This window comes from Electrona antarctica, assembly GCF_951216825.1.
Source record: "Electrona antarctica genome assembly, chromosome: 7".
NCBI classification, from domain to species: Eukaryota; Metazoa; Chordata; class Actinopteri; order Myctophiformes; family Myctophidae; genus Electrona; species Electrona antarctica.
Genome location: NC_136812.1, coordinates 34,348,320 through 34,365,923, shown reverse-complemented (window position 1 = coordinate 34,365,923; position 17,604 = coordinate 34,348,320). Strand labels below are relative to the sequence as shown.

The 17,604-nt window shown below is 41.1% G+C and overlaps 2 protein-coding genes across 4 annotated transcripts in view; both read right to left on the bottom strand.

Moving 5' to 3' along the window:
• The window catches only part of ryk (receptor like tyrosine kinase), a 62,006-nt gene extending 53,021 nt beyond the window's left edge, over window positions 1–8,985 (bottom strand). For all 3 annotated transcript variants that reach the window (XM_079506936.1, XM_079506938.1, XM_079506937.1), the window contains exon 1: window positions 8,249–8,985. In XM_079506936.1, the coding sequence (XP_079363062.1) occupies window positions 8,249–8,492 (244 nt within the window). In that variant the 5' untranslated portion in view covers window positions 8,493–8,985. The remainder of the gene's footprint in view (window positions 1–8,248) is intronic.
• Window positions 8,986–10,696: 1,711 nt separating this feature from the next.
• The window catches only part of sned1 (sushi, nidogen and EGF-like domains 1), a gene marked incomplete at its 5' end in the record, with an annotated part of 48,646 nt that continues 41,738 nt past the window's right edge, over window positions 10,697–17,604 (bottom strand). Inside the window, 3 exons of the mRNA XM_079505475.1 lie at window positions 10,697–11,630; window positions 12,716–12,792; window positions 14,001–14,088. Coding sequence (XP_079361601.1) covers window positions 11,587–11,630; window positions 12,716–12,792; window positions 14,001–14,088 — 209 coding nt within the window. The 3' untranslated portion in view covers window positions 10,697–11,586. The remainder of the gene's footprint in view (window positions 11,631–12,715; window positions 12,793–14,000; window positions 14,089–17,604) is intronic.

The window sequence follows — 17,604 nt, the reverse complement described above, 5'->3', positions numbered from 1 at the left end:
GAGCTGCAGTACAATTTCAGACCTGGCACCGCACAGCAGACTTGGACCTCCTCTAGACGAGGAGACGCAGCAGAACAGCGACTAGGGGGGAGGGGGACGCAGGTGGCGAGGAAGTAGGGAGGAAGGTTAAGAAAGCAACTTCTGACACAGCAGAAGATTTGTGGGACAGACAGATCACCAGCCATTAGTCCCATGTGCAAAAACAATCATGGATACTTCTTGTACTTCACCATCCCAGAGACAGACCAAACCCTCCCATCTACTTCAACACTTCATCCATGTCCCTTTCCTCTGCCTTTTCCCCTGTTCTCCCACAGGAGCAACGCTGGTTGGTAAAGATATCAAAATGAATGGTGCGTGAGAGGAAAAAGCAGAACAAAATTAGAACAGTCCCTCTGCTCACTCGGAACTTCAACAGCCACAATACCCCAAGTGTGTCTCTATTACTAATCATATTCATAATATAGGCCTAGCTTTATATTCTTATTCAAATGTGCAGAGAACACTCGGGACAGACTGCGTTTCTTCAACATCTACATGATATGACCATCTGCTGATTCTTCTCAGCTGGCAATTTTGCTTCCTACCAGAGCTAACATTAGTGGTGCATATTGCTTGCAATCTCACGATAGAGATATGTATCACGAGACAGAGGCCACAATACGATACAATATATGGTGATATATTGATATAGCGATATATTTCGATTAAACGTTTACTCAAAATAATGGCCATGTTGCACAAATACAATAAAGCACTTTCAGGCCCACAGAGATCTTTAAATTAAAATAAATGTCTAAACCTCCTAACAAGGGGTCTGGGAAAGTGCACTGCAACTCCCAAGGGGGGCTTTGATAACGTTAAACAGAGGTACGTTCGGCAACACTGCGTCAATTCATGCAGCCTCTCGATCGATTCACCTATCGTCCTGATTGTCGATCGATTATATTGCCATATCGATTAATTGAATACGCCGCTAGCTAACATTGTCACGTCATATGTCACTCCCTCATATCAAGGCGTAGCACAACGTCCGATACATTTGACGGATATCCTGAAAGCTTCATATACAGTACACTATAGTGAGTGTTGCAACTAGTACACTTGTCTTGTTGAGCCTTGAAACTACTGTAATGCACACATGCGAGCATGGATTTCCTTTTGCGTTTGAGTAAAATGGTGACGCCCCCTTGGCTTGGGAGCTTGGCAAGCTACATCCGACACTTTTTCCGACACATACAGTACCCCATAGAAGGTACAATATACTATATGGCCAATGTATGGCTCATGTAATGACAGTAGGAGTTCTAAAATTCTATACCCGCAGCCGATTCAAAAATGACTTGTTGTTTGTTTGTTTGCAGTGAAAAAGAAAATATGGTGTTAAATGGAATAATAGCTAGATCTATGCATGCAAAAACAATTCCATCCATATCCTTCACTCCTGCTAAGAGAGCTAACAGATCCCATGTTCCCATCCCGAGTAGTGCAAGCCTAAACTCCTCTGCTGTATGCTTTGGGAAACAATCTTATGAGATTACATTCCTTTTTTGTCAACAGGAGGCAGCATGTGTTGAAGTGTGTGTATGTACAGGACTAGTAGCAGGGCACCCTGCCAATGGCAAAATCCACTGCTCTCTTCAAAGGCTACAATTTGGGATTAACATTCAAAAGAATGACAGCCTTTTAGAGGCTTGGAGAAAAATGCAATTAATAAAAAAAAATACACCTTCAACAATTTTGCTACACAGCCCATTTATGTTCAACAAATGTGACGTTGCAAAGTCAAGTCATATATACAGAACAGACTACTGTTATTACAAAACTGTCTATAAATGTACCAGAGTAGCAATGCCTGAAGAACAGACCCCCCCCTTGGCCAGGGGGGATTCAGCCCTTCGGCAGAATGCTAAATGTTTGGTTTCCGATGGAGGAGACGCGGGTTCAACGAACCCAGGTGGGAACATAAACATGGTGTCTATCCAAATACACCAGAGAGAGAGTCTGAATTAACTGCAATATCAAAAACAATAAAGTTTGAAAATAATGAAAATCAAATCCCTTCAGATGGACATCTGAGGAGACAAGAACCCTGTTATGTCGTGAGGCTAATTTAATATACAAATTAAAAACATTTGACATCCAATTGTCACCAAACGCAAAATCCAAGAACATTGCTCTGTCTAAGAGACAATAAATTACCACTCTCCTTTGGGTCCTAGGTGTCTGGGTTTTTCTAGTGTATATGTTACTGTAATGTTGATATTTGGCTTTCAGATTCCCGGACTCCTAAAAGTTAATCTCTGCACTTGTGTTGGTTGAAGGTAAGCAGAGCCACACAAGGCTGCTAAGACCTCTGCTGCTTTTAATATCACGGTTTGTTTTAGTTGCCGGCTGCAACAACTCATGTGAAGGATGTTCTAAGACAAAAGCCTGATGATTAAACCAGAAAAGTTGTAACTCCTCCTATACTAGTCATAAGAAACTGCCACACAAAACATTCAATACCAGGGCCTATATGCTATTGAATCAAATTTAAAGAGCTTGCAGGTGTTATATGGTAGGGTGCAGACTAGAGTTATGACCCAGGCAGTGTACTTTACACAGTGTGATATATGCATCTAAAATACATCAATAAGTAGGTCATAGCATGGGTTAAAAGCATGGCATATATCCCCAGCCAGGTAGGTGTTCATTAGGTTCATGAGCCAGATTAAAAAATACGACTCTGAACACTGAAGTTCTGTTGTCTGTCATTTAACTGATGTCAACAAGACAGGGACCCAACCTGAGCCCGATATCCCAAAATGAACCTGTTTTGGACCTGAGAGCAGGCAAAACAGCCCAAGCAGGCAGGACAAAGATGGCCTCTCTGGATTCCTTTACAGAGTAACAACAAATGCACAAACAGTAGGTCTCTATAGCAGAGATACTCCCCAGCTGCTGTTGGCATCTTTAAGATGACGCTGGTCTTCCTACCCGTCAACTTATAGGCGTTTTTATGTTTTTTGCTGGTGCACTGCGCTATTGTATCATAGCAGGGTTTCTCTGTCCATGGCATGCATACTTTTATAGCCACAACGTAACAGTCGGGTACTAGGACATTTCTCCATACAGCCTGGGGGGCTCTGAACAAAACCTCAAGAGAGGCCCTGGCCGGCATACACAGGGGAAGATCAAAAACCATCATCAAAGACTGCTATGGGAGAAGACAAAGTGGGTCTCTACTTTAATAACTGTTACATTACAGAGACATGCAGGGGAAAGGCAGAACAAATTCTGGGATCTTGGGAATCTGCTCACCATCGTTAATTTCCAGAGTCAGCAGCGCAAAACAATATTTTTGTAAACTTCATACTAGTAGCACACAAAACCGATGGCCAAAGACAGAGATGACAACATAGACCAGTGCAAAAGTGAGTTACTTTGCGCCAAGGGCCCCATAAAGAATGCATCATCCTGTCACATGCCAGGTGATTCATTTTACAACTATGACTGCCCTTATAGGGCATGTCCTACCAGGAGTTAAAGAAAATACTCAACTGTCTGCCACATTGAATGAACATTTCCCAGTTTATTTGACGTAAGCATATTCCGAAAGCCAAGGCTTCTGCTTCAGAAATGTTTAAAGTGATAAATTTGCAAGCACCTTACAATAGTTTGGACCTGCTAGAATACTTGGAACGAGTTGGCCGTTTGGCTCTAGACAATCTCAGCACAAATACAAAATGAACAGAAATAAATAAATAAAATAAACATATGGAGGTAGTCCACTCCATCTCACTGTAGTCTGTAAAATTACTCAAACTGCTCCTGAAAATATATAAAAACATTGCTGCAGAATGCAGATTCAAATCTGTAAAAATAATTTACAGAGCCTTGGGGACCCCAGAGAGAGGAAGAGGAAATGTCTGAGAGGGGTAGGATGAATGCATCAAGTCCACTGAAGCCAGGGTTTGATTTTGTTTTATAATTAAATTGGATATTTAATTATTTATCATATCAAGACGCACTACCATCTAGGAATTTAACATCTTATGAAGCTGATTGAGAAGAATAAAGGTGTCTTCCAGGTGAAAGACAAGTATTTATCATGTATGTACAATTATACATATCTTCCTGTTGAGAACAGGGCTTTAGTGATGAGCCTCTCGCCAGCCCCACACGACACCGTCTTCGACAGACATGAAGAGGCACTCGAGAAGAGACTGCGCTATCATATTGCATATTGTCTTCGATGACCCCGTTTCAGAAAGCCCCAATCCTTAAGACACAGACTTAAGGGGGGAGGGGACAGTTGCACAGTTGAGGAAGAAACAAAACAGACAGTTTATATGCTGTTTGACAGGGACAGCAATGCAGACTGCGGCCATCTTGCCATTAAGTTAATGGCAGGGTGGTACTGGTAACTAGCCGCAATTTGCCATTGACAGCCCATACATCCAAACATCATCAACTGCAAGGAAAGTAGCATGTGTAGCATGTGTATGGTGGATTTTTATGAAACAAACACTTTGCAGATAGAAAGAGGATAATTCAAGCTTTTCAAACAGCTGCAATGTTGGTGGGTTTGACGTAATTTAATACAATCAGATTATTTTTGATCAATTGGATGTATTGGCTAGTGTCAATGGCAAATTGCGGCTAGTTACCATTAATTTAAGGGCACAGTCTGCATACGGTCAATGGGGATGGGGAGCACAACTTCCTGTATATAAATAAAATGTACCATGTCACACTGGATAACAATTGTCACACGTCAAGGATTTTTAGCTTGGCTTCTGGTGATATCAGACTGTCTAGTGTCCACCACTTGGTCCAAAACAACAAAAACGACTGGCGGCAGTGGTGGCACTGGCATAACATTTTCTGTGCACCCTCAAGCTCCCAGAAAGATGAACCCTACTGGTTTTAGTGACCCCATGGGCTCTCCTCTAGCACAACCCTTTAGCACAGCCTCAAGGGGTCACTATGCTAGCAAGGCTTTTTACACGGTCTTGTTTTCTACCAAAATAATACAGATGACGGGTTGATTTAAAAAACACCTAATTCTGTACAACTTCTCAATGCTTTGAAGGTTTTATAGTGAATTATTAGTTACCAGCCCCCTGGTCTGTGAGAAGCTGCTCATACCAGAGCTTCTTTTCTTGAGGAAGAAATTGTACGTTAGTGCTGTGCACTGGTACTCAGTTATGACAGTTTAAACTGCACCTCCCTCAGTCATGACATTAAACCCTTTATTAACAACTCATGACCAATCACGGTGCTGCTCTGGCTGTGCCCCAGACCACAGTAGGAAGGCTATTACTGTGTACAAGAGAACACAACCATTAATTCAACCGTTGTCAAAGCACACCTGAACTTACAATACCCCAAGCATAATAATAATGAAAATTTGAAAATCTAGAGTGGCCATGAAACAGTGGCCACTCAGTGGCCACTTAGTTATTTTTATGATCTCAAGTTCAGCATGGGGTTTGAAAATATAATGTACTTTAATCTCTCTTAACTATTTCCTTCTGTGGGCAAGCAACAAAACCAAATTGTATAACAGCCTTGACCTCAATTACAGGCCTATTGCCTATTTGTTTGAAACTGTCAGATTGACTATGAAAATAAAGGAAACGCAGAGAATATGTGCCTTCACAGAACACTGAGCCTCCAAGGGCTGACAAAACATCTCAGATGCGATGCGGCTTGGCATAAAAGCATGAAGAAATCTGTTTTAGGGATGCAACACCATTTTCCCACAAGAGATTCCATCATTTAGTGTTTGGTTGATGGTGGAAAACACTGTCTCAGGCGCCACTCTGAATCTCCCATAAGTGTTCAATTAGCCTGAGATCTTGAGAACTAAATGAGACATAGTTTAAATCATTATGTTCGAAAAACCACCCAGAAACCACTCACTCTATTGATTCTAAGGGGAGTGGGGGGGTATTAGTTTATTTAAAAATACTTTGACTGTTGTTTTATTAGCTAGTGTTTACACAGTGGGGACGTTGGCGAGAGCTAGCAAGATAAAGTTGGTTGAGTCCATATTACACAAAATAATAGCTTTGTTATGGTAGCTACATGATCTATGGCCAGTGAGTATTTCAACATCTGGTTGGCAGAACATTTGAATTCGATTGCCCAGTGCCCACACAGTAGGTGTGAAATCAACATGGGTCTCAGTCCAATAATATGAAGGCACCATAAAAGCAGTTTCCTTTCTATTAGCAATTCAATAAATATATTCTCACTTCTCACGCCATACTTATTGGTGCTGGGACAGGTGTGCTGGCTGTTATCCAGTCTGAGCAGTGTGCATTAGCAGGGTTGTCAAGAAATGTTACGCAAATGGAAACAGAATGTCCAAGTCCAAGATCATCAGAGCAATCCTTCCAATACATTATGTTTAAGTAGTTGAGTTGCTGTGTGTGCAGTCATCATGACAACGGCCTTTTAATTGTATTCACATTTCTCCTGACATTTCTTGAGTGCCTGGGACTTACTGTTTTTGCCGTTCAGAAATGAAGCTGTTGCCAAAGGATTAAGGCTTATTTAAAAGCCAAGTATTCAGAATACCATCTTGACATGTAGTGGTCTTTCTCAACCTAAAAGCGTCTGATGGTTCAATTATGGTTCAACAATGGAGCATTTCATGCCACATGAGGACCACAACATCTTTGGGTGATCAATATCATCCCAGGATGCATTTCATTCCTCAGGGGAAGAATGCACAAATGACTACAATGTTATGGGCATATAATTAGTTGCAGTTGCAGCCATATCCCAAGGCTGTCTACACCAGACCAAACCAGATATTCATCCAATTAAATAGTTCTAAAATATCATCTCAAAGACTCTCAAACAGTGCTTTCCACCTCTATTGAGCCCATATTGCTCACTCACAGTCTATGTTGTGATATCACAATGTCTATGTTATCAGTGATTGGAAATGGAGGGAAACAGACCTCCCCCAGCGGCGGGTCAAATCGTTACGAGTAGTCACTATAATTGGATGTCATTTACACAAATTCTATCTTAATTTTGGCCATAGTCTGAGCTCTTTTGGAATTTGGATACCATGATTCATGTTCCTTGATGGTCTGGAAATGTCATTAGGTATAGCTTAATTAGATATCTAGTTCAGTATGGGGCTACAAGTCTGTTCGTTGAATGTACAAACCTACAAGAGAAAGACTGCTGCATTTATAAAGAAGCCGCCTTAGGCTGCCCCAAACCACAGTAGGCCATATTCTCTCTCTCACACAAATGGTCGCCATCTAAAAATCATATGCTTCTTATTACAGCAACAAGTTACTTAAACCCATTTTTGTTTTTCTTAAATCCCACGATTACATTTCCATAGACTACAAGTTAATTTCACTGCTATCCATGTTGCCATGGAAACAGGCATCAACACACACTGAACACAAGGAAAACATTAATTGGATGACATGGATTAAGCTCAAGGCATGGAACACATGTAGTCCATATCCTATCAAGACTGGAACTTAAACCTGGCCTGACAATGGTCTACTTGTTTAGACCAGCTGTGGGTCAGGAGTCAGAAGGACCGATAGCATCAGTTCAAGATCCTTCTAATATAATTTAGCAATTGTCTGTGTCTGCATTTTAGTGATTGTTTAGGAGTATATGTAGCCATTTCTGGGTTTGTCAGATTACTGATAAGACAAAAGCAGCACATAAATTACTGTGATTAGTTTTTTGGACCTTTGCTAACATACATCCACCTCTTCGCCTCCTCCTTCCTACAGACATGCTGCCCGGTCCACAGCGAGTCAGCAGGCTGACACATGGGATAAGAGAATGCCAAAATGACATCACAGGCTTCCTCACTATCAAAAACCAAATATACAAATGCCATTAGCATAATAGCATCAGTACAGTTTGGAGAAAGTAAAACCAGTGAGCAGATTTGCACGAGGTAAGAGTAAGATGAAATCATTATAAGAATGATGGTAATAATAAGTCACTGTCATTTGATGTTGAAGTGGTACAGGTAATAATTGTTGTAGTAGCAGTAGTTCTGATGAATTGAAAATGGAGGACCCTGATGTAAACAACATGTTCTGGTTTCATCCTCGTAGCAGATTTTGTATTGACCTTTACTTTCGTTGAAATGTACCCATTTCTACATACTGTGAATAACATTTTCAAATCAATCAATCAATCAAGTGGACACTGGACACGAAAATACACGCACACAGAGCTACGGTCAGTTTCTCCTCCTCCTTACCCAAAAGCTTCTTGACTTCCTCCACACTCATGTATATGTTGACACTGGGGCGGTTGTTGTTGTTATTGTTATTGCTGCTGACGCTCGTAGGGCTGCTGGGGGGGTTGTTCAGGCAGACCACGGCCCCCTCCTCCAGCAGCAGAAGGAAGAACAAGCAGCAGAAGCCCCCCGGTGTCCACAGCGCCGAGCGGGGCCGACCTCGGGACTCAGACGGGCTGCCAGAGCACCGAATCAACCCCAACATAGCAGTTGTTCGTCTGGCTCCTCGCAGTTGTTGTCGCCTTCCTCGATACCCGATGATGATCTCGGTCTCATCCGTATCTAAAGTCGACCCCCGAAGGCGACATTACTCATGTAGTCGCGCTTTGTTTTCCTTTGTTTTCTTTTTTTACTCCGTCCGTGTTGGAAGTGTTCTCTCTCCCTCCCTCCCTCCCTCCCTCCCTCCTCTGTGCTTTTAGCTCGACAGCTAGCCGGGGCAGGGCTAACTTTCAGTCGGGCTAATACACCGTCCAAAGTAACCGCTCCAGGTCAAAACCGCCGGGTTTGATTGTGAATGGGATTTTCTAGACTCGATTCGGAGAAACGCGAGACATCCACGCGGCGAATCGTACCTCCTGCCAGCGAAAAAAAGATGGGCAAAATATCCTAAAAATGTGTTCCAAAAGTAGTGCGCTGCTAACACATCCAGCTTTCTCCCTCCATGGTCCTCCTTCCTCCGTGTCTTTCCTTCTTTACTATCCCACTTTTCATTGGAGGGAGGGGGCGCTGCTCTGACGACAGCAAGTAGCGGTGCCGACGTCGCTCGCCCAAAAAAAGAACAGATCTACAAGCTAACAACGTGTCACTTCGCGACGCGTTGTTAGCTTGTAGATCTGTTCTTTAGGGAGGGGGGCGACTATTATGGCGAGCGACCCCCCCACTTGCGCCAAGAAGCGCCACTCTTCGAATCGTGTGTAAATCTGTAAATGAATGGGTGATGTGATGATTATAATAATCATCATTTGCTCTGAGCAAAATGCCAAATAAGGATATGTTTTTTGTTTATTTATTTAATAATGTTATTTTATTTTGACGGAGAGGGACAAGTTTTCACAGAAGGTCTCTTGCCTAATTTCTTAAAATGTTTCTATTGGTCTTTTTTGACATGTTGTCTACTTCTATTAAGGAATGTAAGTGGCGGCGCTACAGGGGCCAATGCGAGTGTGTGTGTGTGTCTGTGTTTGTGTGCGCGTGCGTGCGTGTGTATAACGCAAGGGGCTCCGGGTCATAAGTCTAAAAGAAAGGGAATTTACTTTGAGACATTTATTTATAGTGAGTAGACCTATAGGCAAATTAATTAGGTCAGGTGGGTAGGTACTGTTGGTAGGTAGGCTATGGAGGGGTAGTTAGTAGTTTAACTAGTAACTACCCCTCCATAGCCCACCTACCAACAGTAACTACCCCTCCATAGCCTACCTACCAACAGTAACTAAAGCCTAATAGGCTTTAGTTTCAGGTCACTTTTTTTCACAGGCCGCAGGAAACCATTATCATGGATGAGGCCATAATTATCCCCAACAGTGCCCAACTGCTAGTGTGCGTCATTACACGTGAATAAAGCCTAAAAACAGTGCATTGCCTCAAATGTTTGGGTGTACTGTAGGCTACTGTACCTCATTGCAGGAGACTATATAATTGCTTAATAGTTGAATTTCTGAATAGGGGGTTGAATGAATGAAAGGTCTTAGAGGAAAGCATGAATGCAGCACTGTTTGAAGGACTATCTTATCATACTGTATTCATTTGGGCAGGCTTAATTTAAACATGCAAAAAAAAGAATCCAAGGCCCATCTAACTGAGCTGCATTGTGCTGATTATTGAGGCCGGGCGCTAGTCCCTCCTATATTCAGCTATTAGTGTAGATTTTCGTCTTACGCAAACATTAAATTCCCATTGACAATGAATGGAGAATTTACATCATATGTGGACGAGCAAATCGGCTATTTCTGTCCTACACAAAGATTAAATTCCCATTGACAATGAGAATTTACGTCGTGTGTCTGAGCAAATCGATATTTTTGTCCTATTACCATTGACAATGAATTGAGAATTTACGTCATATGTGTATGAGAAAATAGACATGTTACGTCATGATGATGTACGATGATAAGAGCGCTCCTCACTTACGTCGGATACCTTCTTCCAGCAGAAGGTCTCTGGACTGAATTTCCAAAGATGATTGAAGTTATCGTTGTGGCCACCAAATATGTACAGTTCTCCATTGTAGGCAAAGGCTGAATGATTGTAACGTTTTTCAAGAAGAACGTGTGCAGGTGTGTTTTTCACTTTGTGTGCTTTTAAACAAAAGCACACAAGAAAAACAAAACAAAAAAGGCAAAATTAATTTTAACATTTTTATTATTAAAATATTCACCTACAAAACAGTCTATACACACTATTTACATGAGAGCTAGCAGTGATGTTTGCTTAGAGACAGAGTAATGGTATTTTACACTAAAATGCTGAGAAACTGCCGACTGTTAACTGTTGAATTTGTTTTAAGTGGGTTTCTAATTTTCCTCAGTGATGTAAAAAAAAAAAAAAAAAATCATAATCAATCATACAAATTTCCCTGAGGGACAAAGCTGCAATCAAATTTTAAACAATACTTTCCTAATGTGTCAATATGGACATGAATTTGAGGTATATATTAGGTCTAGGCTGAAGCAAGGTAAACTGCACTGGACTATTCATTTGGTCAGAAAATCAGTTTAAAACATTCTTTTAACCACTTAACCACATAGGAATTCAAAATAAAATGATTTTGAAAATAGCTGATCTACAAGCTTATAACACGCCACAGGTTGTGCTGCGCGGTGAGCTTGTAGATTGTTTTCTAAGAATATTCAAAAGATTTTTGGGGAAATGTTTCTCAATTTGTATTTGATGTTTGCCTATAATTACATGCCCAAAATGTGGCCTTCAGGGTTAAAGTGGTTTCACCTGTGGCATCCCATTGATGATTTGATTTCCATTGGTTTCATCGACGTCCTCGTGGAGCTCGAAGCTACAGTACAATAAGCTGACCTCAGGCCAGAGTAGAGTCTTTATGGATATATAGTGCTCAGTAGAAAACTCGTCTCCAAACGGCCTTTTGGTAACTTTTTGGTCAATTACTTTCAAATCTTTTGCTAAATTATTTTCATATTGGTGACAGTATATTTATGAAATGTATTCATTATGTGCTGAACAGGTGTCATCGGCGCTGGGGTGGTGCAACCTGCTCATCTCATAAAATTACCATATCAACTTTTTGATTCAAGTAATTAAAAAACACCAAAAGTGAAGCGCCAAGATTTTCATGCGACAGCAACGATTGTCCTCACATCTGATTCTGAGTGCACTGGAGAAAGAGACAAAAACACACATTTTAGGACAACTGGTAAAAACCATTAAATTATACATTATTATTGTTGATACATATACTAATCTGTGTAACTGTCTTGAGAAAAGAAAAATATAATTAGAAGAAATTTATCTTTCTGTATTGTCTGTTGAAATAAATCAACTTTAGCTGCTTTCTGGTTGTTCTTCTGAATGTTAAATGAACTGGTTTTACAGTATATATACCAGTAAGACGCCCTGAGGGCGAGAAGCGACCTTGCCCTAAAGGGCATCTACCTGGGTGACGGCAGACTGCAGGGCGAGCGCTTTGGCATGGGGGCTCAGATCAACATATGGAATGAATTATGTACTGGCCATATATGGAGCGTGTCTTGAGTGTACTTGGTTTGATGAGGTCAGTTCAACATATGGAATATCAGAACAGGTCAGCTCCATATATGGAGATCTAGGGGTGGCAGTGGGGGCAGTGTCTTGAGTGTACAGGGTTTGATGAGGGCCCAGGTAGGGCCTTAAGTTTCGGGCCTGTTGAGAACTCTAGTTTTCACCAGCTGCCGGGCACGGCTGCACTAATAACTTTGGAGCGGGCTCATCTAGAGTTTGAATAGATTGGACAGGTATCAGTCAAAAGGGAGACATCGAAGAGGATGGGTGTGGAAGGATCAACATATGGATTGTCAGAACAGGTCAGCTCCATAATATATATGCAGATCTAGGTGATGATCCAGTCTTCTCCATGTATGGCTATCCAGGGTTTGATGAGGATAGTCGTGATCTTCATATATGGAGACGGCCATATATGGAGCGTGTCACGAGGCGTGATGGACTGACGGCCATATATGGTGGTGTGACGTGTCACGAGGAGTGATGCCAGGAGGCGTAATGGACTGACAACCATATATGGAGGCATGAACTGACTGACGGACAGGTTTTGCAGGTTTTCATAGTAATCTGCGACCTACAGTCGCAACTATATTTTTTATTTTTTATTTACAATATATATACACTAAGATTTGCAACTTATAACTTTTATTAATGTTATGACCGATTAACACCTTTTTCAATTCCCACAGAGCTGGGACTTACTGTGATTTTTCTTCGGAAACGGTTCACAAATCTCCCGATAGCAAACATCCTGCTGTACTTTATACGTCCTTTTGTACCTGTGGAGTGTAAAAAAAATATGCTACAGAACATTCATACTCTTAGGACGGGAACCCCTTTTTGGGGTTTTTACCTTTCAAGGCGGGAACCCAGTTTTGGGTTCTTGTTGCTATGTACAGTATATCAGCATATCTTTGAGGGGCGCTAGCCCCTCTTTTGTCCCCACACGTCTCATATTTGCCATTGACAATGAAAGGAGAAATTAGGTCATATGTGCCTCAAATATGACGTAAATTTGTGGCAACACAAACATTAAATGCCATTTACAATGAAGGGAAAATTTACGTCATATGTAGACGAGCAAATCGGCTAACCAAGCACATAAATTCAGTTCATGAGATGATGTATGATGATGTATAATGATACGAGCGCCCCTCATTTCACACAGGTGTGATTTTTTTATAACATAAATGGGTCCTAAATGGGTTAAATTACATTAAACCACTTAAGCCCTATATACTGTACTTCACCGTACGTTTACTATCTACTATCTATCCCATATATTATCTACTATTTACTATCCCACCTTTAATTATACAGTTGTTAGGAGGGCGTTGCTCTGATGACAGCAAGCCCAAAGCTTACTTTATACTTTATGACTGTGTCACATTCCAGAAGAATTATAGATCTACAAACTAACACATTTCACCTATTTATTACTATTATCAAAATAGTAATGCCGGGTTTAAAGTGCTAAAGCCCCAGTTTCTACTTTGAATTCTACACAATTCGTACAGGTCTGTAAAGTGATGAGACAATGTAGATCTGAATGTAGATCTATAAAAAAAATATCACACCCGTGTGAAGTGAGGGGCGCTAATACATTAAAGTCTAACTCATGTTGATTAGGTGATGTAATGGTGATGTAAAACAAACGGTGCCAACACAAACAATAAATACCATTAACAATAAAGAGACAATATGACGTAATGAGGTACAATATATGACGTAAATTGTCCATTCATTGTCAATGGCGTTTTTAAAACAAACATTAAACCTGTATATAGGAGGGGCTAGCGCCCCTCAAAAATGTAACATGTGTGAACATATTATTTGTATATAATGTTGCCTAAAATGACATGCCCAAAATAGAGAACCCAGGTTGAAAGTGGTTAACATTCTGGATGCAACGTTTAAACAGCATTATGTCCTGGAGAGTGTATAAGAAAGTCAAGAAGCAGGAGATCCCTGCCTTATGAAGACTTACAGGTAATGACACACTCCACCCTCCCAGACAGGCACGCTCTTTGTCTCAGAGTAGAGACGGGTGCAGGGGTGTGGCACTCGCTGGCACACTGCAAACAAGATAGAGAGAGATGACAGAAAAATCTCATTTAGTGTGAAGTTCAAGTATGAACACTTTTTTTTACATACTGTTCTGTCAAGAGAGAAAAATGTGTTGAGGAGTTTATAGGGCTAGATAAAGTGGGGAGGAAACTTGGCTTTCCTGTCCGGTTGATGGATGGTTTACGGAAAAGAATGTTTAAACAATCGGACTAAGGATGTTTAGGTGAGGAGAGGAGAGAGGCTCAGAGTTATGTGGCCAACGTCTTCCACAATGCACTTTCATCAACATTTGATGATAAGTGAAGTCATATAGCAACAAGCAGGGGGCAGGACTTATTGAGTGTGTGTATGTGAGTGTAGAGGGTGTGTTCGTGTGTGAGGGGCGAGCCGCCCACATCCGAAACGGTTGAGTAATGACAGAGTTACTATGTGGGGGTCCCCGGGGTCCCCAGGAACATCCAGAGCCCCAGGAACGCCCAGGGCTCGTACTGTAGTGTACTATGTGCCACTTTACTCTGTGCTGTACTAACTGGCCACTTTAGGTGTTGCAGCTGTCCGTGCTCAGACATACACAGACACAGAGACAGACATACACACATTGCTGCGTAATGGAGCGGTTAGGCACCGCTCAAAAATCACACGGGTGTGATTATTTTTATGTTAGTGTGGGCTTGTTATGTAGACAGCTCTAGAATTGCACTTTATGTAGTCATAGCACTTTATAGTACACATGTATAATATATTATATAGTATAGTATGTATAGTTTACATAGATACTCCACTGTTACGTTCTTAGTTTACGCATGATTCATGATAACTACTTTTTATACATGTGATGTATGCCATGCTTTTTGTTTTTGCTTAATGTAAGTCGCTCTGGATTAAGAGCGTCTGCTAAATGCCTAAATTGTAAATTGTAAATTGGCTCAGGGCACCCCTATATACTTTTTTTTCATCCATGGCACCATAAATTACATTGTTGATTTTCACTGTCAACTATCACCTTAGCTCCGTTTGGATAGTCTATTATATCTACGCTGCTACGCTTTAGCTCCGAGATGAGGTTCCGTGTCAGGATATCCCTGCATAGGTCGAAATGGGCTCTAGCTGGGTCGAGCCCGTCCACAAACAGTGGCAAAACAGTATCAAACAATACTCTTTTCAAAAAGTAAAGTTAGCAGAACCCCAGACTTAAAATGTTACGTGCCAGCCTTAAGTTTATCAATTGTATCTCGGTTCTGATATGTTTTTATTTACTTTTTGGAATCACCAAATCCAGCTGAAAACGATACTGGAGCAATCGCTACTCAGTTTTGTTCCTTTGACTCCAGACTCATCAGACATGGCCTCCAATGTCAGTTGCTGAATTGGTGTATAATGGTGCATTTATATAGCATCTTTATCCAAAGCACTTTACAAGGTGCATTGCATTATTTCCCCCATTCACACACACATTCATAAACTGACACCAGAGGAAAGCATGCAAGCCGGCTCCAACCTGCTCATCAGGAGCAGTTAGGGGTTCAGGGTCTTGCTCAAGGACGCTTCAACACTAACCCAGGGGGAGCCAGGGATCGAACGGAGAACCATCAGATTACCAAGCGTCCGCTTTATCACCTGAGCCACTACACACTGGTGTAACATTATTTGTTCAAATAAACCTATTTACCTCTACCTTTCATCTGGTAGTAGTAGCCTCGGAGACCGCATGCGTTTCGTTTTCACAGTTCACAGGTAATGTTGGAAGAGAGCATTTGCTGGTCTGTGTGCATAAATACGCAAACCTTTCCTCCAAAATATGTCATGAGGAAAACTGAATGTTATGTAATAACCGTGGTTATTTAACCATAATATCTGCGAACATATCGCATATGAGAGAACATCCCAATTGTTCTGTAAATAGAACAATTGGGATGTTCTCTCATATGCGATATGGAGCAAGATATTAACAGTTAAAATAACTTGAGAGAATATCTGTCTCAGTTACAAATGATTGAAAATAACTTTGTACTAAGTCATATGAAGTGATATTGTTGCTAAATTCCAGTATTTTATGGCACCTCGGAATGACATCACAGACACAGTACCCATTTTGAGAAACCCTGGATTAGTGTGTTTTCTTTTTATAATGGAATACTTGTCATCCAAGATCCAATTGATCATAACCCTGTATATAAAAATGTTCCCACATTGCCTAAAATACAGAACAGCGTCATATCTACATCATGACTGGTAGTAAGTAGACGATCAATTGATACAAAACAACCATGTGTTGACATATTCATTCACTGACAAAAGTCTTAAAATAGTGAGATCATTCCTAACAAATTAGTAATTCAGAGACAGGTTTCCTCTCAACAGCAGTAAATAGCTTAAAATAACAATTCTTGTGTGCACAGATGATATACAGTGCTATGCTTTACTTTCATATTCGAGATCATGGCACTCTCCAAGTAAAGCGTCTCACTTGTGAAACTAAAACTGGATTCCAGTACAGATAAAACATCACATGCAAAGTGATGGCTTGAGATCCAGTGACTGACTACAAAAGATCAACATTCATCTAACCACTTAAAACCTATATACTTTGTTGTACAGCAACTAGCTGAAATAGCTGATCATCTACAAGCTCATAGCCATAACATGTGTAGTGAGCTTCTGCCATATGTTATAATTTAGAATAGGGACGCAAGGGTGGTTCATTTGTTTCCCATCTTGATAGGAGTGGTATTCCAGGACGCCCCCACTTGCAGGATACGAGTGGCCAGTGGATCGTTTGATGAGGGAACCACTCACCACTTTCCCAACTCAAATGAACACTTGGCGAGAGCTTCTGGAAGTGGACCTGAGGAACAGTGCGGCGGCAGTGTTCCTGGAAGACACCACTGCCGTCAGGATGGAATTACCACAGCAACACCAATACTTTCCATTCATGAACTGCTCAACCACAGATTGCTTCACCAGTACCAACATGATAAGCAGAGATCAGCAGAGATTGCAAAAGCCAGGCCTTGTAGATATAACAACATCCAACGTCCTTAAGGATTATACTTTCCCAGCAGGCCTCTCATCGCTCTTCAAATGATCAGGAAGACAGCATTCATGTCATCACAAATTAATTTGTGATGACATGACCATTAGTGTTAATGAGACAACCAGCAAGCCTTTTGTCAACAAATATACCCTCTCAGCACAGCAAAACACAAAATCCTCAGTGCTAATTTACACTTCAACTTTAAAACCTCTAGATTCAGTCTATCACTCTGCACTTCCATTTATCACAGGCAATAGTTATGCTTCTCACCACTGCCTGCTGTATAATAACCTCTTGAAGAGAAGCGTAATACTGTATACATTGGTATCTGTGCATCTGTAAGGCCCTAGTAACAGGACGTGTGAAATGTTATTAAACATTATGTCAGTGAGGCAGAAGGAGGGCGGCCCTTTGCTAATCCTGTGGTGGAAATTCAGATTTAGCTCCACTTCACCAAACTGATGGTTGCTCACTCAGATGGTCATGATGA